The sequence below is a fragment of the Galeopterus variegatus genome, unplaced genomic scaffold, assembly GCF_000696425.1.
Source record: "Galeopterus variegatus unplaced genomic scaffold, G_variegatus-3.0.2 Scaffold3854, whole genome shotgun sequence".
NCBI lineage: Eukaryota > Metazoa > Chordata > Mammalia > Dermoptera > Cynocephalidae > Galeopterus > Galeopterus variegatus.
This window is the reverse complement of record NW_007729965.1, coordinates 67,528-93,959: the sequence shown is the minus strand read 5'-3', so window position 1 is coordinate 93,959 and position 26,432 is coordinate 67,528. Positions and strand designations below refer to the sequence as shown.

At 43.0% G+C, this 26,432-nt stretch overlaps 1 protein-coding gene across 3 annotated transcripts; it reads right to left on the bottom strand.

Moving 5' to 3' along the window:
- Nucleotides 1–1,247: 1,247 nt before the first annotated feature.
- Nucleotides 1,248–7,728, bottom strand: GLRX2 (glutaredoxin 2). 3 transcript variants are annotated; one of them, XM_008586155.1, is made up of 4 exons: nucleotides 7,618–7,728; nucleotides 5,017–5,080; nucleotides 2,413–2,589; nucleotides 1,248–1,529 (listed from the first exon to the last, which is right to left on the bottom strand). In XM_008586155.1, the coding sequence occupies exons 1-4, from the start codon at nucleotides 7,716–7,718 to the stop codon at nucleotides 1,395–1,397; spliced, it is 477 nt and encodes a 158-aa protein (XP_008584377.1). In that variant the 5' UTR covers nucleotides 7,719–7,728; the 3' UTR covers nucleotides 1,248–1,394. The 3 variants fall into 3 exon arrangements, with proteins under 3 accessions (XP_008584377.1, XP_008584379.1, XP_008584378.1); XM_008586157.1 differs by lacking the exon at nucleotides 7,618–7,728 and adding an exon at nucleotides 7,370–7,425; XM_008586156.1 differs by lacking the exon at nucleotides 7,618–7,728 and adding an exon at nucleotides 6,890–7,045.
- Nucleotides 7,729–26,432: the final 18,704 nt, after the last annotated feature.

Genomic DNA, 26,432 nt, shown 5'->3' with positions numbered 1-26,432 from the left:
CAAACCCGTGGCCTTGGTGTTATCAGCACCACATTCTCCTGAGTGAGCCATGGGCCGGCCCTTAAAAATCTTTATAAAAAGGTGGAAATATGACTTGATTAATAAAGTATTGAAAGTAGTTCCAATTACTCTAAAATAAGACTTCTATAGGATAAATCTTCTTTGCTGTTTATCTGAAATGCAATCAGTCTAAATAATATTCCCAGTCACAGAACTGTGCATATCAACATCACAAATGACTTTAGGGACATTCAGTCTAACCTCCCACCAAATACCTGGTTCCCTTATGGAACATTTCCAACAGCCATCTGGAAAGCAGAACTCTCCACCTCACAATATAACTCAAGTACATTTCTGAGCTGTTTTAAAAGTTCATCTCACACAATGTTGAAATCTTTTAATTTCTGCCCATAGGTACAGTTCTATTCCCTGGAACTACTAAATCATTAAATGAGTAATTTAGGTTCTCTAAGATAAATTTCATTCCATCCTACAAATTTAACATACTTCTATTACTCTAGAAGTACAAGGAATGAAGGCTTGTCACAGTATGGTACAAGATATCCCTACCTAGTTCACATTTGTATCAGTGAGAGCCTTAAATTTTAAGAAGTCACACATCAGTCCATATCAATGAAAACTATAGGAAGATGAGGAGTTAACTCCTAAATCTACAGGGAATATAATCTAACTATAGGGAATAAAGAATTCCAAATGCTTATCTTCCAGCTTTCAATTGTAAAATCAAACATAAGTTCCTAATAAAACACATTCTTTCCTTGTCTTTTGATACAACTTATAGTGGATTGAATTGTGTTCACCCCAAAGTTCAATGTGTTGGAGGCTAGATCCCCACAGTGACTGTTAAGAGGGTGGGAAATCCTATTACGATAATTGAAAAGTGGGGCCTCGAAGAGGTGACTAAGTTGATGGTTTAATGGTGGTGTGGTTCTGAGGGCTTTAAAAGGAGAATATATGAGCAGCTCTCTCTCTGTTCCACCGTCTTCTGCCATGTGAGACCCCTGCATTGCTGTAAAGCCACCACCAAAGAAGGTCCTCAGCAGATGTGTTTCCTGGACTTTGGACTTCCCAGCCTTCAAAACTGTAAGCAATAAATTTCTTTCGCTTACAAATTACCCAGTTCCAAGTATTTTTTTTATAAGCAACAGAAAAGGACTAGTACACAACTCCCCCTCTTCAGTTTTAAGTACCATCCCTTTTGTTCAAGAATTGGCAAATAGGATGATGAGGTTTCCACAACAATTTATTATTCATTATTTTTATATCTTTTCATGAAGGTAATTCATATATTTAAAACATGCTCAAACATTTAAAAGGCATCAGGCATTATCACTTTAACTGACATTTTACTAGCAAAGTGATAAGTACCTACATCACTCAAATTCCTTTCTCTTACTTTTTTTTAAATAACATTGATGAACTAGTGGAAGCAATTTCCCTTCTTTGTGAAGCCTATGAGTATCAGTTGCACCTCCAACAAAAGTTCCATTCACAAATATTCTTGGAACCTGTTTGATAAACAAAAGATAGATTAGGCCTTACCCTAGTGTCAAAAATATAAGATCATTTAACCTAATAATAATAACAGACGCTCACACTCGGGGTCCTTTAGGCACCACACTAAGCTCTTTCACAAATTATCTCTTTAAATGTTTACAACCCTTGAGGTAGGTACTATTTTTAGCCCTATTTTGGAGGGAAAATAGGAAATTTGGAGGCACAGAAACTTGTCCAAGATCACAGTGAAAGTAAATGACAGAGCTGGGATTCAAATCCAGGGCAATTTGATTCTAAAACCCTTCCTCCTAATCACTATGGTATATAAAAGATAAAACAGTATCTAATTAGTAATAATGTTTTAAGTGGTTCTTACATCTGTTTAATAAAGAAGAGTGCACCATAAACATCTCGCATGTACATATCAACAAGAAAGTGGCAACACTGTATTTTTCTGATTATGCATATTATGGAAAAATCTACAAACTTCAAAAGTCTAAAAACATGGAGTATGAAAGCACTCCTATTAGCACAGTAATTAAGAATGACCCTGGTCTGTACTGTCCAAGTAATGAGAGGAAGTAAACTTTAATCTTGCAAACATCTCCAAGAGGACCTTAAAGATCTCTAGACAAGTGCCCATGACAACACCACTATCTCACCCATCCCAATCAAAACATACACACGCACACAGACATGCACACATGGTAAAAATAAAAATAAAGTGAATTAATTCTGCTGTTTCCTATTCTAAAAATCTGGTTTCCCAATCTGCTGTTTCTTTATCAATCTATGATCCTCAGAGAATGTCTGGCTCACTTTTCTTAACACAGGGTCTAGGTGATCCAAGTCACCACCTCTTATGTGGAACAACACCATATAGGATACACTCACGGTTCTTTCCCCAGTCATTTTGTAAAGAGCGTCTTGAAACTGGCTTCCATATTCAAGCATGTCCAATTCCACCACTTTGTAGTGAACATTCATGTCATGAAAAAGCTTTTTTGCCATTGTACAATAAGAACAGGATGTTTTTGAGAAAATCACCACACAATTATCAGAAATTGTTTCCTGAAATAAAACAAAATCATTTTAATTCCAGATATTACCTTTTGGAAAGACATGATATAGTGGAAAGGGTATAGATTTTGGAGTCTCACAACTCAGGACTCAAACGTCTCTATCAACTATCCTCTCATCTGTAGATTAAGGATACTATTCATTTCAAAGGAATGTTATTAGGGGGAAAAAAGATATTACAAATAGAAAGTGGTTGGCATGGAGTAATAACAATAATAATAAATAATAATAATCGTAGCCAATTCATGCACAACAAACACTTCTGTGTGCCAAGCACTATTCTCAACATTTTAACTTTACTAGGTCATTTAAGCCTCACTACAATCCTGAGGTAGATCCTATTATTATCTTCACTTTGCAGATGTGGAAAGTGAGGCACAGAGGAAGATAACTTGCTCACGCTGCTCACTAACAAATAGGAGAGCTGGAATCGGAACCCAGGTAAATCTGGATCTACAGTCCTGGCACTTAATCTGTTTTATGACTACTCAGATATTCAGCAGGTGTTCAGAAGGAGTTAAATCCTTACATTCTATAACTTTCGATGGCAAGGAATGATGTGTGATTTCTCAAAACTGATACGAGTATAAACAACAGCTTAAAAATGTAGGGCTTTCACACTGCCCAGCCACCAAAAAAAAGTAGGGCTTTCACTGATCCAGATATGAACAGAACCTCCTTTCCTTCCTATATACCTTCATACTACAAAAGCTGTCATTACCATATTGATAAGATATTCTTATATTGTTGTTGGTCCTGAAAAATCTACTTCCAAAAATGTTGATTCAATGAGTTTGAGGCAGAGGTTGGAAACTGTATTTTTTTTCCCTCCTGTGAGAGCATCAGTTGGAGGAAACTATTTTTTAGAAACCTTCCCAGATGATTCTTAGGATATCAGCCTGGTTTGGAAACTACTCTCCAGGCATTTACCACAATGACCATGAGACTTTGCTATGCATCTTCACTCTGTGAAGTTTGTTTTGTTTTGTTTCTTAATATATGGGGTCCTGAGATGGTCAGTTATCTCGCTTGGTTGTGCTGGTAATACCAAGATTAAGGGTTTGGAACATCAGATCCCTGTACCTGCCAACAACCAAAAAAAAAAAAGCACAGCTAAATACATGGGGTCCTTCAAGAGATTCTTTTTTTTTTTGGCAGCTGGCCAGTAGGGAGAACCAAACCCTTGACCTTAGTGTTACAAGGGTGTCCTCTAACCAACTGAGTTCATCAGTCACCCAGGTATCGGGCTAGGTTGTTCTTCTGTGGTGGATCATAAGCAGATCCCCAGGACGAAGGCCAAGAATCAGAAATTACAGTACCCAGGGAAAGTGCTTCAGAAGTTATATCTGCCCTTGGGTGTCAGAAGGGTCCTGGATTATAGCCTCGCTGTCTGTAAGTTGGTCTATTTTTATGCTTTCTCTTCTGCTTACTCATAATATTTAGTATAAATGTCTGTCTCAGGGAAGACCAGCAATACCAGAGACGTATTAATGAATCCATTGTACAGATGACAAAACTTAAGTTCTCAATACTGGCACTTGACCCAACCTGGTCACAATACCGTGCTGCCTTAGTCTACTGGTACACTGAGGCCACCGTTTAGAGAGGATTATCCAGGGTGCTGACATGAAGTAGAAACACTGACGTAGCCGAAATTCAAACAAGCATCAGGGTTTCTTGAACTCTCTTCCAACCTTTCTCAAGCTCAACCTTGATAAATGTTTCACAACACTGTATTTTTATTTTAAAAGAGGCAATTCTCTCACAACAGGTTCTACATCATTACTGTTATATTCAACAGCTGTGAGTTTGGCCAAATCAATTAAAGGCAGAAATTTTTTGTTTCTGGTGGTTGTGAGTGGTGAAAAAGAAAAAGGGTATGTTTTGTAGGCTGCAAGGGAAGAAAAACATACATATAAGAGAAATTTTCAGAAGAATTAACTAAGCTTTGCAGTCAAAGAGAGAGAAAACAAGAGAACATAGCCGTGTTCAGCATCCCTGAAAGGATTGTTTATGGAGCAACTACTGCATGCAAGGGTCTGTGTTGGGGAAGAAAGCTGTCAAACAGCTGCCCCGGTCAAAATCAAATAGTATCCCTGCATAAGGGCAGCCTGACTGGTATCAACAGTGGTCCTGAGGTGGGTATGATAAAAAGGAACAGCCATCTTCAAAGATCCAACTTACAGGGAGTGAAGACTCCACGAAAAATGAATCTCATAAATTCTAATTACCAAAATGATCTAGGCTTTTGTGTCACATGGGTTATCCTGATAGCAGATTTTAAAATAAATATTAATTTAGTAATTCATTTGCAGAACTATGTCAAGTCTGGATATGGAGTAAGCATATTAAATATGTAAGACACGGTTCTTTTTTCTCAGAAGGAAGTTTTTTCCCTACATCTTCCACATCACTCACTTGAATCTGGTTCATGGGAGCAGTTGCTGACTTCCCCAAAGAGGACGATGTGCTGCTCCCCATCCTAAAAGGAATTAAAAAGAGCAAGACAGTTTATTAATTTAACAGGCATTGCACAGTTCATCACGAGTTCCACTTGAAGAAAATCTTATATACAAATATATCCAAACTTACAAAATAAAAGATTTACTAGTTATCAGTACAAAATGTCAGTTTACAAAGTATTTGTTTACTAAAACCAAAAAGGCCTGTGTGCTTATCTAATTAGCCTCCCAATTTTACTTTGTTTAAAGCCTGACACACTTTTATTATGACCACCAAAATTGCAAATATTCTGTCCTATTCACTGGACATATGATCTGACCATTGGTTAAAACATATAATTCCATTTTGTTACTAAAACATGCCAAAACTCCGTAAACATCCTGTGAAGCAGTGAACTTACACCGATTAAAAAACCGTAAGGAAACTAAGAAAAACACAACTGTCCATAGCCCCAAAGTTTGCAATTTGTAAAATGGGAATAATCACTCCCACCTCTCAAAGGGTTTTGAGAGGATTAAATTAACTGATACACAGAAAGGAGAACAGTGCCTTAAACATAGTAAATGGTCAATACTATCTGACATTACTACTATTATTTCCTGATTACAGGGACCCTCATCATCTCTCTGCTTGTCCCTAGCACTTATTGTTCCCCATCCATTCATTTTTCTTGGCCAGCCAGGCTTTACTACATCGTTGGCACAGTATCAACCAACATGATGCAAACTAACTACAGCGTGAAATTACAAACCTTACAAAAGGATTAAGATAACAGATGCTTCAAAAATATCTAAGAAATAAGAGAGTAGAATAGACATTTGAAGCTTCGAATATTTTTTTTAAATTCTTACTATGTTGCAAAACTCAAATTTTGATAAAAACACGCCTCCCTCCAAATCAACACTTCATTCACTCATTGTAAGTATATTTAAAATTTAAATGTTAAATATAAAACTAAGCTACTTTTCTAATGTTGAGTTTCATTTTTTCCAGTTCCCAATCAATACTTTTTCTTTAACTGTATAGCCTGAAATTTTAGTCCTTTTTAACTGACTCTACTTTAAATGGCTTTTTCCAGTATAAGTTATCCTTGGATGATGAGCATCTGCTCTATGCAGTGATACCTGCATGCTTAGAATAAGGAAGCTATAACAAATATCACCTTCAGTTATAATGAAGAAGAGTCAGAAACTTCTGCAACTAAACATTATAACTACCCAATGTTTACAATCTATTATTCCTTGCTTCGTAATACATTACCGAGGAAACCTTTAAATAAAAAAGAAAAAAGAAAAAAAGGCCTGCGTGCCTATCTAAAGAGGAGGTTAGGAGCAGCGGTCTAGAGAGGCTGTAGCCAGGTTGGGAGGAGAGTGTGGCTTTAAGACAAAAGCAGGCTGAGTTCCTGACGCCTACACCAGAAAATAAATGATTGATTGCACTGGCCTGGACCTAAGAAGGAGCTTCGGCGGAATCGATCAGCAATCTATTTGGCTTATCAAAGGAGTCCTTTACATCTCAAGTCCGGCATTTAACTCTCATCCCCAAACCTGCAACATTTACTATTGAAGCAGGAGCTTCAGTAGAACGCTCATAAGAAAATGTGTTCTTGGGTAGTAAGAGAGGTAGAAAGTGCGTTCTGAAATATTACCCCCTTGCCTGCAAAACACAAGAGAGTTCCTGGAAGGCACCCCTCCCCTTCAATTTCTAGTTGAGCTTGGTAACAGTTGTCACCTATTAAGAAAAGAGACACCCACGGAAAAAGCAAGTGCACCACACACGTTTCACTTCAATGCTGATGAAGCACCAACGACATTTATGGAGCACTTACCATGGCTAAGTAGGCAAAGTGCCATATGCCCCAGGGTTACAAATCAGAAAGACACTAAGGGGCCTCAAGGACCTGTCAGTTAACAGTCAACACCGTGTGACTGGCGCCTTCAGGCGGGCGTCTCTAGCTCGATCCAGGAAGTTAATCCCAGATCAAGTAGAGAGGGGGAGACTCGCAGGCCAGGGATGGGTGCGCAGTGGCAGGACCGCCAGGGCGACGTCACGGCACCAGCTAGAGCCACGGGTCTTCCTTCCACGGCGGGCCAGCCGCGGGGTATTCGAAGTGGAGAAGCGCAAGGAAAGCACTGTCCCGGGTCTGGCCCGAGGCGACAACAAAATGAATAAGTCCCACTCCTTATCCTCAGAACCTTGGCCCTCTAGCAGGAACCGTCAACTGCACTCCTGCACGAGGGTTGCAGGTTTAACAAATGCAAATGCAGGGCGTCCGATTCAATTAGAATTTCAGACGGACGGCGAATACCTCGGGTTAGGTGTGTCCAGTGCAATGCCTGGGACGTACCCGGGCTACAGATCTTTCCTTGTTCACGTGAGATTCCAATTCACTAGGGCGTCTTGTATTTTACCCAGCAACCTACAGCGAGCGGATCCCAGCAGGACGACGCAAGTATTTCCAGCCCGGGTCACAGGGTCCTCAAGTCAACCCAGCTGCTTAGGGCAGCCCCTGCCCTCCGTCAGGCCCAGACCCCCGCCAGGCCTCCCGCCCCGTACCCGGAGGCCGTAGCTCCCGCCGCCCCGAGGAGCCGGCCTGCCGCGCCGCTCCCGCTCCGGACAAGCCGCGTCCCCACCACAGCCGCGCAGCGCCGGTGCATGGTCCGATCTCGGGGCCGCCGCGAGGGCGGGAGCCGGAGCCGGGTGCCAGTCCTTCCCCAGCGGCTCGCGGCGCGGGCGGCCCCGGAGCGCCGGCCGGCGGGTCCCGCCCACGTGTGAGCGCCCGGCGGAGCGTGGGGACGGCGCCCTGCGGAGCCCGCTTCCCTCCCGCTTCGGGAAGCTCGGGAAGCTCAGAAATGCTCGCAGCCGCGTGGCAGCGGCGCGGGGAGGCTGCGAGCGACGCTCCAGCGAGACGCGGAGAGACAGCGATGGCCGTGGGCAGACAAGGCGCCGGCGGGGTCGACCCCCGGCCAGGCTTCTGCGCCGATCAGAGCCCGAACGTGTCATCTGAAAATCGGGCCACCGACCAGAAACCCGTGGAAGTCACGGGAACACTAGATTTTACACGGGGAGTTAGGAGGAAAAAACCCCATTAATCCAATGTTGGGCTTTATTCCAAAGAGAAGAAAGGTCGTGTTTTAAAAATCAAAATAAAATTAGAAAACAAAAGGAAATAGCCCAGAGATGTTTCGCAGCGGTGTGGAGAACGAGGGAGCGCTGCTGGCGGCGGACTGTCGGCGCCGCTCCTGATGGCAGTCACGGCCCTTCGCGCATCGTCGCCGTCGCCGTCGCCGTACGGGCCAGCCTTTATTGTTACTTACTGAGGACGCTGGAATCCATCTGTCAAAGGTCAACTGGTATTTCTAAAATTCTACACAACTATCAGAACCATCCAGACCTTTTTGATTCTTAATGTTCAACTAATTTTAAAATTCATGTTACCAAGATACAAAATTAGAACTTCGGTTTCTTACAAGTTCTTTTCCTACTTACAAATCGAATATGTTTCATCACTTCAGAAAAAGATGGTAGTTGCAAAAACAAGTACATCCAAAGGATGTGATGTCATTCCTCATAAATTCAAATTTAATTTTAAAAATCAAGGTGTGTTATCTATAGTGTTGTAGGTTTTTTTTTTTTTGTTTTGGGGATTTTTTTTTTTTTTTTTTTTTGGTTTTTAGCAGTTTTTTATTTTTTTGAAAGATAGCTATGTAGGAAATGTACTGTGTTATTTTTGTTTTGAAGTAGGATTTTACCTTATTGACTTAAGTTGTTTTACAAAATAAAGGCCATTATGAGGTGAAGCAGACATGTTAAAATTTAATTTTAATGCAGTATAGGTGGACTATGTTAAGCACAAAGTTCACTGCACAAATTTTTAAAAAAGGATTTCAAAATGCAAGTATTTCAGACAAAAGTGTTGTTCCTGAATTAAGCATCATACCTTGGTAAATATATTGATAATTTTCCACTTCTTTGTGCTTCATGTAGTAGCTACAGAAGTGACGACTTTTGGTCAAAGCCGTGATGACTACAATAGCACAGTAAGAAGTATGCTGGCAGAGGGGGGGAGGGTAGTTGCCAGGGGCTGGGGGGAGGGGTGAAATGGGAAATGTCGGTCAAAGGGGACAGAGTTGCACTTTCGCTAGATAAGTAAGGTCTGCAGATTTAATGTACAGCTATGTGACTGCAGTTAACAATACTGTATTGTATATGCAGGGAAAACTTCCCTTTCACCCCCTGAAGGTTAACTGAAAATCAGTTGACAACACGCAGAATAATAGGAGAAAAGGCCTAACGAATTTTATTTTAGTGTGCTACAGGCGGCTATGCACTGGGGCATCAAAAGAGAGTGATTTCCCAATAACTCAGTGGGGCACAGAAGCTTATATACCCTTCTTTATAGGGGAGAGTGCAGACGGGGTGTAGGAGTAAGTGACTTTCAAAGCAAATAAATTAGCCCAAAGAACGACGACCCCCCCCCCCCCCCCCCCCCCCCCCCCCCCCCCCCCCCCCCCCCCCCCCCCCCCCCCCCCCCCCCCCCCCCCCCCCCCCCCCCCCCCCCCCCCCCCCCCCCCCCCCCCCCCCCCCCCCCCCCCCCCCCCCCCCCCCCCCCCCCCCCCCCCCCCCCCCCCCCCCCCCCCCCCCCCCCCCCCCCCCCCCCCCCCCCCCCCCCCCCCCCCCCCCCCCCCCCCCCCCCCCCCCCCCCCCCCCCCCCCCCCCCCCCCCCCCCCCCCCCCCCCCCCCCCCCCCCCCCCCCCCCCCCCCCCCCCCCCCCCCCCCCCCCCCCGGGACCAGGTTTCTCTGAGCTCTAGGGGAGGTTGTGTCACAGATAAAGGGAGGGAAGCAAGTCAAGCAAAGGCTGCCTTGTTATGCAGATGAAAATATTTCAAGTAATATGTGGGCTGCCCTCAGAAAGAATAGATGGTGCAGAAGAGAGGGGTGCCTCAGAGGAAGGCTGGCTATTTATTTCACCAATACAGGTATGTAAATCTCCTCTACAAAAAGCAGCGTTTTAGCTATTTTTGTTCTTCTAGCCCCACCAAATAGCCGTCCTGAAATATGTCAAAGAAGTATGTTTTAGGTTGAAATATTTTGCTTTCCTTTATATTTTCCTTTATAAACTTGAAATTTGCTAGGAGGGTACATCTTAAGCGTTCTCACCAAAAAATAAAAGGAAAGAAAATAACTATGAGAGATGATGGATGTGTTCATTAGCTTGATTGTGGTGATTGTTATACAATGTACACGTGTAGGGCTGGATCACAGACCCCTCTGCCTGTCCTGTGCAGGTCGTGAGTCAGGTAGTTGAGAAAAGATTCTGGCGGCCAATAACAGGATAGACATGCTGTATTCCAACATGAGCTCTGCCAGCCAGCGGTTTAGAGCCACTGCCTTTTATACCAAAACTACACAACAATGGCAATGAGCCAAAGGCTATATGGGCGTGCATGCACAGTTACACCACTCTTACATAACTTGTTTACAATGGATGTCCTGAATCATACCCAGCCGGACATGAGGCGAGAGGGCCTGACTATACTGACTCCATTTTCCTCACGCCTCACCCCTTCAGGTCCCATGCCATACAATCTACACATCTGAGATCTTCCGCAATGTTCCCTTAGGGAGGATGGGTGACCCTTGCATCCATAGGCCTGAGCAGCAATATAGGCTGCAGCAACATGCTACCAAAACACAGATGCTCCCTCCCAGTACAGCCAATGCCCATCTCCAGGAAGATGACATATTGGCCACCATTCCTGGAGGGGATCTGCAGTCATTTTTGGACAGCATGAATTTCACTGGTTAATTGCTGCAAAGCCTGAGTAACGTTATGATGATAGTCAGGGATATACACACAACATTCTGTTCAGGCCAGGTCCACTTAGCAGCCATCATTGGGATGATCTCCCATGAGAATCCTGCAGCCACACTGGTAGGGAACTCAGTGCATATGTATGTGCCCAGTGGACTATGTTGTTGGCAGCCACAAGACTATGGGCAAAAAAACAAAAAACTTACTGGCACCAACAGAGGGAGTTCTTGTCCCTCTGGCAGAATACGTGCCAGCTTACCATCAGGGAAAGGATGGTTGCAGGAACAGGTGCTGTGGCTCTACGCAACAGAGCCTCCACTGTGGGGTCTCTCATTTAAGATCCTGGCTGTCAGCCATAACCACTGTGTCCACCCCTTCAGGAATGGGGGTTGGGTGGATAGCCTTGGTCCCCTTTTCAGAAGACCATTTTACTGTTCAATCATTCCCACTGCCTGGAGATAATACGGCACATGTAACTTCCACTGAATGGACAACTGAGAAGCCCACGTCTGTACTTCATGTCCAGTAAAGTGGGTTCCATTATCACTCTCTAAGACCAAGGGTCAACCGTACATGGCTGTAAGGCTATTCAATGCCTTAATGGTGCTTACCTGGTCTGGGGCCTTACAGGGCCATAGAAATAGAAGACCCGTAGCTGTATCAACAGCTGTAAAGATATACCTGAAATTCTCGGACCTGGGCAGTGGTCCCACAAATCCACTTGCCACTGAGTTAGGGGCACCCTTCCACAGGTTATCTGCCCATCAGAATGTGGCAACTGCTGGGGATGTGGATTCTCTTGAGTGCACACCAGACAAATGCTACAGGTGTTTATTGTATCTTCCAGTTTTATGGGCAGGTTCCACTTTTGAGCCACTGACCACACGGTCTTGCAGCCAGCATGCTGCATCCATTGATATAACCACTGGGCTACATCAGTGGCTGGGGCTCTCTCCAGCCATCTTACCTTAGCCAATGCATCAGCTTTGTCATTGCCCAGACTGGCAAAAGGGAAACATCCTGTGACATGGAAAAGAGTTACTTCCTTTTCATGTTCTAATTCCCATAACTCTTGCCACATGGCTTGTCCCCACAGAGGTCAGTGGCCTACCATCCACTGTTGATATTTCCAAGTAGATATCCAAAGAGTAAGACCTTTATATATGGCCCACTCACATTGTTCCAAATGGCTTAGCAGCATTGGAGCCACCTTGGTTAAATGCAAGAGAATCAGAGGTTAGTAAGACTTCTTCTATATAATGAAACATTGTAACCATGCTGGGCCTAGTCCACTTGGCTAGGTCCCCAGCCCCTAAACCATGACAGATGGCTGGGCTATGCAAGTAGCCTTGGGGCAACACTTGAAAAGTCCATTGCCTTCCTTCCCAGATGAAGGCAAATTGATCTTGGCTATCAGCTGAGATGGAATAGAGAAAAGAGCCCTTGCAAGGTCCAGTACATAATGATTAACTCCTAGCTGAGTCATCCGCTGATCCATCAAGTCATGAACCGAAGGCACAGCCACGTGCAAAGGAGGCACTATTTTGTTCAGTTCTCGATAACCCACAGTCATCCTCCAGGTTCCATCAGGTTTTTTCACTGGCCACATCGGGGTGTTAAACGGGCCATGTGCAAGATGAATAATGCCAACCTTTTTTAGCTCCAATGTAGTGGCACCTATCTCCGAGTGTCCTCCCAGCAGGCGATAGCTGCTTCACACTGACTATACATCTTGGCGTGGGTAACACCTGTGGGTCATGTTTAGCATGTCACCGTAACACAGACTTTACTGTCCATATCTGCAGCTAGATTTCTCCAAGCATTGTTTGCAGGTGTGACCTGTAAAGTACATCTATGCCCAAGTTGTATTCAGCTACTGGGGACACATACACAGTACATACACAAGGGGCAATTGTCCTATGCCCAGAGGCAAAGACATAGCTTTGACTTTAATAGAATATCCTTCATAGCCATCAACATTCACTATGGCTCCTGGAAACTTATCTGGGTTGCCACGTATCAGGCTACATTCTGTGCTGGTATCCACCAACACTAAAACTCACCGTACATTTGTCTCTAACCAATGTATTGACAGTTCAACATGAGGCCTCAATTCCTCATCTACCGCCAAAAGGCAAGCACCTTGGCCTGCTCCCTAACCTAAAGAAAAGAGTACATCTACCTCCACAGAGGTAGCCGCGCACTCTGTCAGATTCACTGGGCATACTTTATCGTTTGTCTCCTTTGGAAGTTTGGTGTAATGCTGTTCAGGGCGCAATTGTCGCCACAAGGTGAACAGACTACATTTGGCTGCTGGTCGATTTTTTCTCTATCAACTCCTGCCATATGCAAGTCAAACCACATCTCATATGGCTGGTCTTGCTCAGTCCCTTTGGGGTAAAATCCCGAGCGCTTCTTGGGTATTTAGTCTTCACCACCTTTTGGACTCCCTTTGCTTGTCTCCTCCCCTCTGCTTTGCCCAGACTGGCCATGATGATCATCACTTCATGTATAGGATGACCAACGTATGGGGCCAGTATGGCCATCAGTGACCCAAAAGATGTTTATGGAGCATTTTGCAGCACTATGTCTTCTCATGCTTCCTGTAAAATGTTCATCATCCAGGCCACAGGTGTTCACATTAAACATGGACTGTTGTATCCCCAGCTCCTGAATTATTTGAACCAACTCTGCATGGGTTTGCCACCTACTCAAAGTTTCGGGCAGTTCTCTGGCATTTGTCCACATGGTCCAGACAGCTGCATTCACCCATTCCATCAGAGTGGTTATCCTGTCCCAGTGTACATCTGCAGCTATTCTGTAGCCACTGCTACAGGGACAGGTGTGTGGTGATGGAGGCTAACTCTTCCATCTCATTACCAGAGCACATCCCACTCTCCACCCCTAGGTCCCACAACTGCAGGAGCCACGCAGCTAGGGGTTCACCCTGTTTCTGCTGAAACTGTTTCCCCAAGTCAACCAACTCAGCTTGAGTGTAAGGGACATAAGTAGTAAATTGGGTCACTTGTGAGTTGCCTACCAGTTGTCTTCCCAGCCCCATGGGCTGTTCATGCTTCATTTTCTGATGCACAACAGGTCACGCCAGGGGATGCACAGTCTCCCCCAACTCACCATTAGGTTTGTCATTGTCCCTCATGTCGAAAGCAGGAGTGACCTGTTGCTGTCCTTCATCCTCCAGAACAAGTACCTGTGCTTCCAACAGGTCTACTTTCTGCTGCTAATCTCAAAGCCACGCCGCTTCATGGAGTGCCTGGTCCATGTTGACTTGTAGTACAGCAAGCAACAGCCAGACCACAGTCAACAGGAACGCGGCCACTGGGTACCACATACTCGAGGGTAGCCACGTTTCCTCCCCCTCCCAAGGGACTAATGGCTCCCTTACCTGCTCGGAATCCTGATGGCAACTATGCCAACTGTCAAGCTGAATCACAGACCCTTCTGCCCTGTCCTGTGCAGGTCATGAGTCAGGTAGTTGACAAAGGATTCTCACAGCTGGTAACAGGATAGACATGCTCTATTCTGACATGAGCTCTGCCGACCAGTGCTTCAGAGCCACTGCCTTTTATACTGAAAGTACACAGCAGTGGCAATGAGCCAAGGGATATATGTGTGCACATGTGCAGTTGCACTGCTCTTATAGAGCTTGTTCACAACAGACGTGCTGAATCATTCCCAGCCGGATATGAGGTGAGAGGGCCTGACTGTACTCACTCCATTTTCCCCACAATACATATCTCAAAACATCAAGTTGTACACCTTAACATAAAATTTTTTATTTGTCAATCATACCTCAATCAAGCTGAAGAGGGAAAGGAAAAAAAGAACTATGCTGGTGATTCAATTACATGTTAGGGTGAATATAATGGGGGATGTCTGGCATCAGATGATCAAGAATATATTGGTAAATACAACCTTATAAATCCTATAATTATTTTTCATGACTCAGCATAATATGAATTAAGAGAATTGACAGATCTTTAGAATTTCTTTCAAAACTGTTTTCTATTACTTAAATTGTCAATTAAAGCTCACACATTTTGTTTGACACCAGAAGCAGGTTTATCCCCTGCCTAGGGTTGAAAGCCACTAAGATCAATAAATTATGAAATTTAATTGAAAGGAACCTTTGAGAGGTCTTCTGTAGCATGTCCAACCTGTGAGCCTTAGTCATCTGGGAGGCTCCACTAAATTTTCCTCCAAAGAAACTTTTTTTTTTTTTTCCTTTTTGTCTTTTTTCATGACCAGCAACGGATCGCAACCCTCAGTGTCACGCCTGTACCGGACCGGACCGGCAACGGGATCGCAACCCTCGGTGCCGTTTTTTTTTTTTTCGTGACCGGCAACGGATCGCAACCCTCAGTGTCACGCCTGTACCGGACCGGACCGGCAACGGGATCGCAACCCTCGGTGCCGTGCCCACACCTCGCTCAGCCAGTGAGCGGCCGGTCTGTATGTGGGATCCGAACCCTTGGCGGGAGCGCCGCTGCGCTCCCAAGAAGTGCACTGTAGCAGTGCGCCACCGGGCCGGCCCCAAAGAAACTTTTTTAAAAGAGGAGCATAATTGTTATCCCTCAAGGGTCAACTATTATATTAGATTCCTAGGGCTGCTGTAACAAATTACCACAAACTTAAAACAACAGAAATTTATTCTTTCACAGTTCTGGAGGCCAGGGGTTAAAATCTGGCAAGGCCTTGTTCCTTCAAAAGCTTAATGTAGGGGAGAATTCATTTTCTTTCTCCTGTTGACCTAAAAAGAAACTGAGACCAATATAGCAAGGGTCTATTGAGACAGTATGTCGATTGCAACTGGGGAGACATACAGATCAGTGTTTCACGGGAGCTCCAAATCTGAGAGGGCACTCACGTAGCGTTTGCCTGTTCCAAAGAACTCACCCAGTTCAATAGGTAGAGACATCAGTTTATTAGATTTACAGGAGTTGGTGACGGTGGCCGGCCAGCTAGGTATCTTCACCATCACAGGGTACATACAACAGTTACATAGTGAACAGAACAAAGAAGGGGTGCAAATCATTTGCATGCTTATGTGTAGACCCTCATCCATCTCACATAAGTCAGAGCACATGGGAGACCAGGCTGAGCAGATAAATTAATCTACTCGCTACTCTCCTGGTGCCTGGGTGCTTTAACACCAGTGTGCTGCTTTGCTTAGGGTCCCTGCTTCCTCCAGTCTGTTTGTCTTTTTTTTTTTTTTTTTTTTTTTTAAAAAAGATGACCGGTAAGGGGATCTCAACCCTTGGCTTGGTGTTGTCAGCACCACGCTCAGCCAGTGAGCAAACCGGCCATCCCTATATAGGATCCGAACCCGTGGCCTTGGTGTTATCAGCACCGCACTCTACCGAGTGAGCCACGGGCCGGCCTCGGTCTGTTTGTCTTTAAGGGGACAGGATGTGCCTTTCCTTGACCAGGGGTAGTTTCCCAGGGGGGAAGGGGAACTCTGGTATGCATGGGGAGGGGATAGATCTATGTCCAGCATTTACCCTACAATCAGGTAGCCCTGAAAATGTATTCCAAAGAGGGCCAGCAGAGCTTAGCACTTTATAATCACAAGGGGGAAGGGTCAAAGGAGAACGAGAAAGACAGCCCACCTAATTACTTCATCAGGTTTTCTACTGGTTGTACATGACGCATAGATTTGGGACTGTTACTAGGTTACATCCTACATGCACAGTTCTAGGGTAAGGGTAATAAGAAGTATCCTAGTTATTTTATGGCTTTCTGGCACCATTTGTGGCTGCTTCTAAGTAAAATGATCTTATGATAATGTGTTCCAGGACAGGTGGACATGATTACTCACTTACCCAAGATCACCCAAGGCCCTATAATTCAGCTGACATTGTCACAGCGGATTCTCGTGGTTACCACTCTTCCATCCTCTGGTGGCTCAGGAGTTCCTTGGCTTCCTTGACTGTGACCCCATCTCTTCAGTCTCTGCCTCTATCTTCACGTCACCTTCTCTGTGTGTCTCTGATAAGAATCCTTGTGATTAAATTTTGGGCTAAACAATCCAGGATGATCTCATCTTAAAATTCTTAACTAAATTACATCTGCGAAGACTCAGTTTTCCAAATATGGTAACATTCACAGGCTCCAGGAATTTGACTGGGATATTGGGAGGGGGGCATTTTTTTGAACTACCACAGCTACATAAACCAAACAGCCTAGAAGAAGCCTGATATTTTATTGAGACTGTTTATTTGTTAAAATTCTGTGAATTAAAAAAAAAAATCTTTACCTGGAGACAGTTTTATTCGTTTTTATTTCTTTTGGCAGCTGGCTGGTAGGGGGATCAGAACCTGTGACCTTGGTATTATAGGGCTGCTCTCTAACAAACTGAGCTAACCAGCCATACTAAAATTCTGTGAATTTTGCATTACGTTCATATTCTGTCTTTGTTTTACTGTACTTCATTCTTCATCTACCATGACAGTCACTGTTCTATGCACAGGACACAGGCAAGGTTTCTGCCCAGTAGTGATGATAACATTTTATCTTTTCTCCAATTTTTTGAACATTGTATTAAATTCATGGTACACAAAGATGTGTCACATTTTTACTGTGGCATCACTGTTAAAAACCCCAGTTTGAAAATGTAAAAACAAATTTATGTCTGCCCCCGCTACTGTCTTAGACCAAACAATGTCTCCCCCTTGTGTTTTTTACCCAAACATGTTGGACTTGTAGTTAAAATCAAATTAGTTTAAAACCATTACTGAAATTAATTGCAAGCTTTTCTCCATTATAGTTACTCATTCTACAAATAACAAAAAACATAACACATTGTTATTTCACGGGAAAACTTGAGAGGGACTGTTTTTCCAAACAACCAATTCTCCAATTCTCTGACATCTACTGGATATCCTACAATTCCACTCAATTATGACACTAACTACAAGGAGTTGACACAGGTTAAGGGCTCAGTCCCATAAGACTGCCTCCACTTCAGACACCAAACACAAATGGCGTCTCCAGGATATCTGCACTTCTGCTGGCCAACAAATTCAAGCATTCCCATGACTTCCCCTCAGGCTCAGTAATTTGCTAGAATGACTCACAGAACGCATGAAAGCACTGTACTTATAATAAAAGTTTTATTATGAAGGATACAACTCAGGAAGAGCTAAATGGAAGAGATTCATGAAGCAGGGTCTGGGGGGAGTGGGAGTTGGCAAGGCTGGGTAGAAAGCCTGTAAGCTCTCTCTCTCTAGGCACACCACCCTCCCAGCAACATGAGGAATTCACCAACCCTTAAGCTCCTCAAAACCTTATCATTCAAATGTTTTCATCAAAGTTTTATTACATACACATGATTGATTAAATTACTGGCTATTGGTCATTAAACTCAATCTCCAGCTCCCTGCCCTCTCCAGGTGTGGAGTTGGGAGGCTGAAAGTTCCAACCCAATAAGCACTGCCAGCCATGCCCCTAAAAGCTATTTAAGGACATACCAGGCGTTGCCTTATTAGCATAAACTCAGGTACAGGCAAGAGGCTCATGTGAATAACAAAGAACACTTCTATCATTCAGGAAATTTCAAGAGTTTTAGGGGCTCTTTGCCAAGAACCAAGCCCACGACAAAGACCAAATACATATTTTTTATTATACCACGAGGATCTATCTGGTCTTTTATAGAAACTCAGATATTATTCCAATTTCTCATACTCAAGAAGGTATATAGTTCAGCTTCCTAACTCAAGAATGAAATGATTAAGTAAGTACTTCTCTTAGGTAGATTAGACTATCTGCCACCATAGGAAAGAAAAGGACTTCTTAAGAATTTATTCAGAAATTTTAAATGCCAAATGGAAAGATACTCAAATGCTTTGAGTCCTGAGAATAAGGAAAGAAAATCAGAGAGTGGTATTTTATATCTACATGGAAGAACTGGGAGCAGGACATTCCTTAATCAAGTATGCCCTTATATATTTACAAAGGAGATAAAAGATATGCCACAGATTAGGGGACCTGATGTTAAAGAATGTGATAACTTTACCATTTCATTTCTCTGAAGAATTATTATCTAGCACGCTATCAATAATAGATTTATATAAAAAGCTTTTATTTTTCTCCAAGCATCACTTTCTTCCTTATATATTATTTTTATATCTATAAGGTATATTTTCTTTCCTCTTTTTTTTTGGCAGCTGGCCGATATGAATATAAGATGTATTTTCTTAAGCATTCTTTTCTAAGTCAATTAACTTGGAATGACAAGACCAGAAAATATGTTTTCTTTGAAGTGTTAGCAAATTATTTTTTTAAAGAGCTCGGGTGGTCTATAAGCCTTGCATGAGACAAATTAATAACCCAGAATGCCATCTGGTGTTGAGCAAACAACAAGTTGTTACAGATTTCCTAACCTTTGCATTTTGGTGTTTTGTCTTTATGTTTCTACAGAGGTCAATGTTGCTTTGCCCTGTTCTATTTTCTTTTGTCAAAAGGAGGCTAAACTTCTATTTTTATTCTTACTTTCTGTTGTTATGAATTCAAAGGGAAAGAATCAGTGGGAAGGCTATGTTTTCCACTTCACTGGTGAATATAATCATAGCTGAGACTAAAATTTACTTAATAGTAGAGAAAGTTTTAACTACTGATACGGAAGAGTAAAACATGTGTATTAGTCCATCTCGGCCGCTTATAACAAAATACCTGGAACTGAGTAATTTATAAAGAAATAATATTTATTGTTCACAGTTTCAGAGGTTGGGAAGTCCAAAGTCAGGGAACACATCTGGTGAGGGTCTACTGTGGTAGTGAGTACAGTGATGCACGGTATCACATGGCAAATATGGCAGAAGCAGAGAGCTAACCTCCTCAATGACAATTTTTAAAGCCCTCAGAAGACATCCATGACCACCCATCAATGGATTAACCCATTCATAAGGACACAGTCCTCACAATCTAATCATCTCTTTAAGGCCCCACCTTTCAATTACCGTAATAAAATTTCCCATCATCAACAGTTACAGTGGGGATTAAGCTTCAATGAATTTGGGGGCACATTCGATACACGGCAACACGCGTCTTGAAAAATTTAAGAGGCACACTCACTAGTATTTTTAAAAGAGAAATTATTTAATGTATTTTCCTGAAAGAAACTGAGGCCAAACATATAAAGCATAGGATTTACTGAGCCAACATGACTATTTCAACTAGGGAAATACCTAGGTCAGGTTGCCCTGAGAAATGTGCTCCAAAGTGAAAGAGCAGAGCATAACATTTCATAATCACAAGAAAGGGGGAGACTCAAGACAGAGAGAAAAGAGGACAGCCCCCTTATCATTACATCAGCTTTCCTATTAGCTAGTACACTTAAATAGATTTTGGATTGTTAATAGGGTACATCCTACATGCAGGAATCTAGGTGCTGTGGACTGATTGAATTGGTCCACCAAAGTTCATATATTAGAAGCTTAATTCCCACTGTAACTGTTGAGGGTGGGAAATCCTATTATATTATAGTATTGATAGGTGGGGCCTTGAAGAGGTGATTAGATTGTAGGACCATGTCATAGTGAGCAGATTAATAATGATGGTCAGTGGCATGGTTCAGAGGGCTTTAAAAGGAGAGCACATGAAGAGTCTCTCTCTACTCTGCCATCTTCGGCTATGTGAGACCCCTGCATTACTCCCAAGAAAGACCCTCACTAGACGTGTTCCCTGGACTTTGGGCTTCCCAGTCTGTGTAACCATAAGCAATAAATTTCCATTTCTTTATAAATCACCCAGTTCGAGGTATTTTGTTATAAGCAACAGAAATGGACTAATACAGAAAGTTGGTAGCAGAGAAAAGATACCTGCAAATGTGGAAGTGGCTTTGGAACTGGGTAATGGACAAAGGCTGGAAGAATTTGAAGGAGAATGCTAGAAAAAGCCGAGCTGCTGGTGGGAATGTAGAAGACAAGAAAACCAGGGAAAGTTTGGAACTTCTTAGAAACTAGTTAAATGGTGGTGAGCAAAATGCTAATACAAATATGGACAGTAAAGGCCGTACTGACAAGATTTCACATGTAAATGAGAAGGGACTTATTGAAAATTGGGGCAAAGATCACCCTTGCTATGAACTGGCAAGGATCTTGGCTGCATTCTGTTCATGCCCAATAGTCTTATGGAATGTGGAACTTCAAGGTACTAACCCAGATTATCTGGCAGAACAAATTTCTAAGCAGCAAAGCATTAAGGAAGCCACATGGCTACTTGCAATCTCAGCCTACACTGAGATATGGCAGAAGAGGCATGACATAAAGCCAGAATGTGTAATTAAAAGGGAAGCAGGGTGTAAAGATTGGGAAAATTTGCAGCCCAGCCATGTGGTAGAGAAGCAGAGAGCATTTCAGGAGAAAAATGCAATCATTCTAAGAAGATTAGTATAAAAGAAATGGATTATCAAGAGAAGGGGGAAAAGACCCTGAAAGTATTACAGAAGCCTCTGGAGCCAACCATTCCATTACAGGTCCAGGGCCTAGAGAGACAGAATGGTCTCAGGGAAGAGGACTGAGACACCCTCTATAGGCTTGCTGTCCAGGGCCACCTTGGATTCTGTTTCCCACACCAGCATCCTGGCTACTTTGGCTGCTCCAGCTGTGGCTAAATTGGCCCCAGGTGTGGCTGGATCTGCAGTTTTGGAAAATACAAGCCAGAAGCCTTGGTGGCACCCTTATGGTGTTAAGTTTGCAGGCTCACAGAATGCCAGAGTAATGGAGGCTTGGGAGCCTCCACCCCAATTTCAAAGAATGTATGGAAAAGTCTGGGGGCCCAGGAGAAGATCAGTTGCAGGGGCGAGTCACTTGCATAAAGCCTTCACTAGAGCAATACAGAGAGGAAATGTGGGGCTGGAATTGCAGAGCAAAACCCCCACCAAGGCCATGCCTAGTGGAACCCTGGGACCAGGACCACCATGGAGACGCTAGAATTGCAGAGCTACCCACGTGCAATGCCAGTCTCTGAAAGTTAAAGCATGGCCTCAGCCCAGGAAAGCCATAGAAGCAGAGCTGACTGAGGACTTGGGGACCCAACCCCTGCACTAGCACGTAGAAGGCACTGAACATGGAGTCAAGGTACATGATTCACCAGCTTTAAGATTTGATGCCTGCCCTGCTGGGTTTTGGACTTGTTTGGGACCTGTTACCACTTCCTTTTGGCCTATGTCTTCCTTTTTGAATAAGAATAAATACCCTGTATTTGTCCCACCATTGTATTTTGGAAGTAGATAACATGTTTTGATTTCATAAATGGCACTTTGAACTTTGGACTTTTGAGTTGAAACAAGTTAAGACTTTGGGTATGGAATGAATGTATTAACCTGTGAGAAGGACATGAACTTTGGGGGTCAGAGATATAATGCTGTGGATTGACTGAATGTGTCCCCCAAAGTTCACATATTGGAAGCTTAATTCCCACTGTGACTGTTCAGGATAGAATACGACTATTGTAGTATTGAAAGGTGGGGCCTTATAATGCAGGACCATGTCATAGTGAATGGAAGAATAATGGTGGTCGGGACATGGCTTGGAGGGCTTTAAAAGGAGAGCACACGAAGAGTCTCTTGCTGTCTCTCTGCTTTACCATCTTCTGCCATGTGAGACCCTAGTGTTACTGCCAAGGAAGACCCTCACCAGATGTGTTCCCTGGACTTTGGACTTCCTAGCGTCTAAAACTGTAAGTGATAAGTTTTGTTTTCTTTGTAAATCACCCTGTTCTAGGTATTTTGTTGTAAGCAACAGAAACAGACTAATACTCTAAGGTAAGGGTTACAAGAAGCATTCTATGTTATTTCATTCCTTTTTCTGGTGACTGTATGTCTGGAAATGGCCTTATAATGACCTTGTGGCTGTGACTGCTGGCTTATCCCAGATTTCCCAAGGCACTAAAAATTTAGCTGACCTGATAGGTCAAAGCAGATTTTTTTTAGTTATCAAATGATACTTATTAAAGCAAGGTAAGGGCCGGCCCATGGCTCACTCGGGTGAGTGTGGTTCTGATAACGCCAAGGCCACAGGTTCGGATCCCATACAGGGATGACCGGTTAGCTCACTGAGTGAGCGTGGTGCTGACAACACCAAGTCAAGGGTTAAGATCCCCTTACCGGTCATCTTTTAAAAAAAAAAGCAAGGTAAGCAGGATTTTATCACTACTATCGTGACGGGTACAGGGACTGCTGCGATGGGGTCTCGCAGTGGGGGAGAGGGATTGGTCTCCATACCGAATACAGCATGGGCAAGTGGGAACTTATTGCCAGGATCAGGGTTGCAGTCAGTGATGGAAAGTTACCAAAAGGAAACATCTGGGGAAGGAGGATTCTGCTAAACTGACCTAACAGAATTCTTGCTGGAGATAAGCCACGGATCACATATCACCTTAGGGATGGTGGAGGTTGAGGAACCTGATTAGATATCAAGAATAATCATATATTGAGGTTGGGGAGTTGCCTGACTAAAGTTTAGCCAAGCAAAGAAACTGTCAGTATGAATAATTTATGTTCATAATTTAATAACATTATTTGGTTAAGACTAAAGAATTAGAAATTTCAGTGGTGGGCCAGCCCGGTGGCGCACTGCTACAGTGTGCCGCTTGGGGGTGCGGCGGCGCTCCAGCCGAGGGTTCGGATCCCACATACAGACTGGTTCCCACTCACTGGCTGAGCGAGGTGTGGGCGCGGCACCGAGGGTTGCGATCCCGTTGCCGGTCCCAGTCCAGTATGGGCGCGACACTGAGGGTTGCGATCCATTGCCAGACACGAAAAAAGACAAAAAGGAAAAAAAAAAAAAAAAGAAATTTCAGTGGCATTTCAAAAAAAGCATATTGGGGGAGGGAGCATTAGGCCATTTCTGTTGCTTATAACAAAATACATGGAACTGGGTAATTTATAAAGAAAATGAAATTTATTGCTTAACAGTTTCTGAGGCTGAGAGGTCCAAAGTTCAGGGAACACAGCTGGTGAAGGCCTTGGTGGTGGCCACAGTGATGGCAGGGTATCACTTTGCAAAATGGCAGACCAGAGAGAGAGCAGAGAGAGTGAGAGACAGACTCTCCTCTTCTTTTAAAGACCTCAGAACCACGCCCCTGACCACCATTTTCAATAGATTCACTACTGCAGGGTCCTACAATCCAATTACCTCTTCAAGGATCTACCTTTTTATTACCATAATAGGATTTCTCACCCTCTTAACTGTCACAGTGAGGGCTAAGTTTCTAATACATAAAACTTTGGGGACACAATTCAAGCTTCAGGGAGTTTGGGGGGGATATAATCCAATCCACTACGGATGGCCAGTTAGTTCAGTTGGTTAACACATGGCCTTGTAATACCAAGGTCAAGGGTTTGGTTCCCTGTATGTGCCAGTCACCAAAAAATGTATGGTGGCATTCTTATTCCACTGAGTCTCTAATTCTTTATGAGGTGATGATTGATACTAAGGTGTGAGGGAACAATGCAGTAAGCGTGCATCCGATCAAATTCTCTCAAACTAATGCAGTTCCTCTTTAATCTTAGAAGTCTTTCTGATCAATTTATACAAAACAGCAACACCTGTTGGGGCTCAGCGACTGATACGCCGAAGTATGGCTGAGTACTTTGAACTAAAGAAGCAGCCTCAGAACCAAGGTCTATTTGACCTTCGCTCCCTAACCCGACCCTATCTCTTGCCCCTCTACCTCTCCAGAAGAACAGGGGAGGAGCTTTTTCTGAAGTTCATTTATATGACTGAGGAAATGTAACTGTCTTGAGCCCCCTCCCTATAATTTCATCAGAGAAGATTAACTGGCAGGGAAGAAGGTCAGAGTTGACACCACGGACAGGGCTCCTACAAACTTTGTTCCAAGCTGTTGTTTATTCTTCGGGCCCCTGCATCTCTCCTAAAATTCATTTACTCTTTCTCTAAAAGTGCCTACAACTCCCACTTCCCTGTCTCCTATGCTGAAGAGTATATAAGCTTCTAAATACAATTGGGCTATTGGCACTCACTTTCCTGTGATGCCTTCATGTACGTAGTAAATGTATTTGCCTTTTTCTCCTGTTAATTTATCTATTGTTAGTTCATTTTGATAGACTCAAATTAATCAAAAGTTCAGAGGGCAAAGAGAAAGTTACTTTTGCCCCAACACTCCTTTCTTTTGTCTTAGTGTTCTTCAGGGCATTTATTATCATCTGATTTTGTACATAGTAAAATACATAAAGTATACATATGTATTTATTGTCTCTCCCCCCATAAGAACGAAAGCACCAAAGGGCAGGAAATTAATTTTTTTTCCTGCAGAATCCCACAAAAACTTACTTAAGAAACAGTATATTTTAAAATGCTATTTTAAATAGCATTTACATTTTAAAATTTAAAAATGTATTTTAAAACTATTATTGCAGAATAAAGCAAACAAAAATTTGTGTACTTTGAAATTAAATAAGGGACATAAAAGGAAGTATAAATAAATTCACATTGGAAATTTAATAACATTTGTTAGAACAGAAAGCTAATTTTCAGAGGAAAAAAAAACTATGATGATCTTATTCTTCACTCCAAATTAGTTAACTTAAAATTTAATTTCTACAATACAAATATGGAATAGAAGAGAGTAGTGCAATAGGAAGATACCTAATCAGACTCTTTTGAATCCATTCTATTTCATTTTTATCTCATCAAACAGCTAATCAAAGAGGCCTTCTCTGATATTATATAAAATAAGTAACATACCCCTCACTCCCTACCTCTTCCTGCTTTATTTTTCTCCAGAATATTTATCTCCTCTTGACATTGTTTGTATGGATGTTTGTATTTATGTTTATTGTCTGCTGTGGATTGACTGAATTGTTTCTGCCAAAGGTCATATATCGGAAGCTTCATTCCCACTGTAACTATTAAGGATAGGAAATCCTATTATGGTAATTGAAAGGTGGGGGCCTTGAAGAGGTGATTAGATTGTAGGACCTGCAGTAGTGAATGGATTAATAATGGTGGTCAGGGGCATGGTTCTGAGGGCTTTAAAAGGAGAACATATGAGAATCTCTCTCTGTTCTGCCATTTTTCTTCCACGTGAGACCCCTGCATTGCCACAAATCCACCACCAAAGAAGACCCTCCCCAGATATGTTCCCTGGACTTGGACTTCCCAGTCTTTGTAACTGTAAGCAATAAATTTTATTTTCTTACAAATCACCCAATTCAAGGTATTTTGTTATAAGTAACAGAAATGGACTAATACAGAAAATTGGTACCAGAGAAGGGGGTGTCACTTATAATGAATACTTGAAAATGTGGAAGTGGCACTGGAACTGGGTGTTGAGAAGAGGCTGGAAGAATTTGGAGGAGCAGATAGAAAAAGCCGAGCTGCTGGTGGGAATGTAGAAGACAAGAAAACCAGGGAAAGTTTGGAACTTCTTAGAAACTGGTTAAATGGTGGTGAGCAAAATGCTAATAGAAATATGGACAGTAAAGGCCATACTGACAAGATCTCAGATGTAAATGAGAAGGGACTTACTGAAAACTGTGGTAAAGATCACCCTTGCTATGAACCGGTAAGGAATT

Bases quoted from the DNA above. Each gene is read 5' to 3' on its own strand.
- GLRX2 (XM_008586155.1), bottom strand. From the start codon at position 7,718: ATGCACCGGCGCTGCGCGGCTGTGGTGGGGACGCGGCTTGTCCGGAGC. The intron at 5,081-7,617 runs GTACGGGGCGGG...AATTCCTTTTAG, and splicing joins GCGGGAGCTACGGCCTCCGG to GATGGGGAGCAGCACATCGT. The intron at 2,590-5,016 runs GTGAGTGATGTG...GTTTTATTTCAG, and splicing joins CTCCCATGAACCAGATTCAA to GAAACAATTTCTGATAATTG.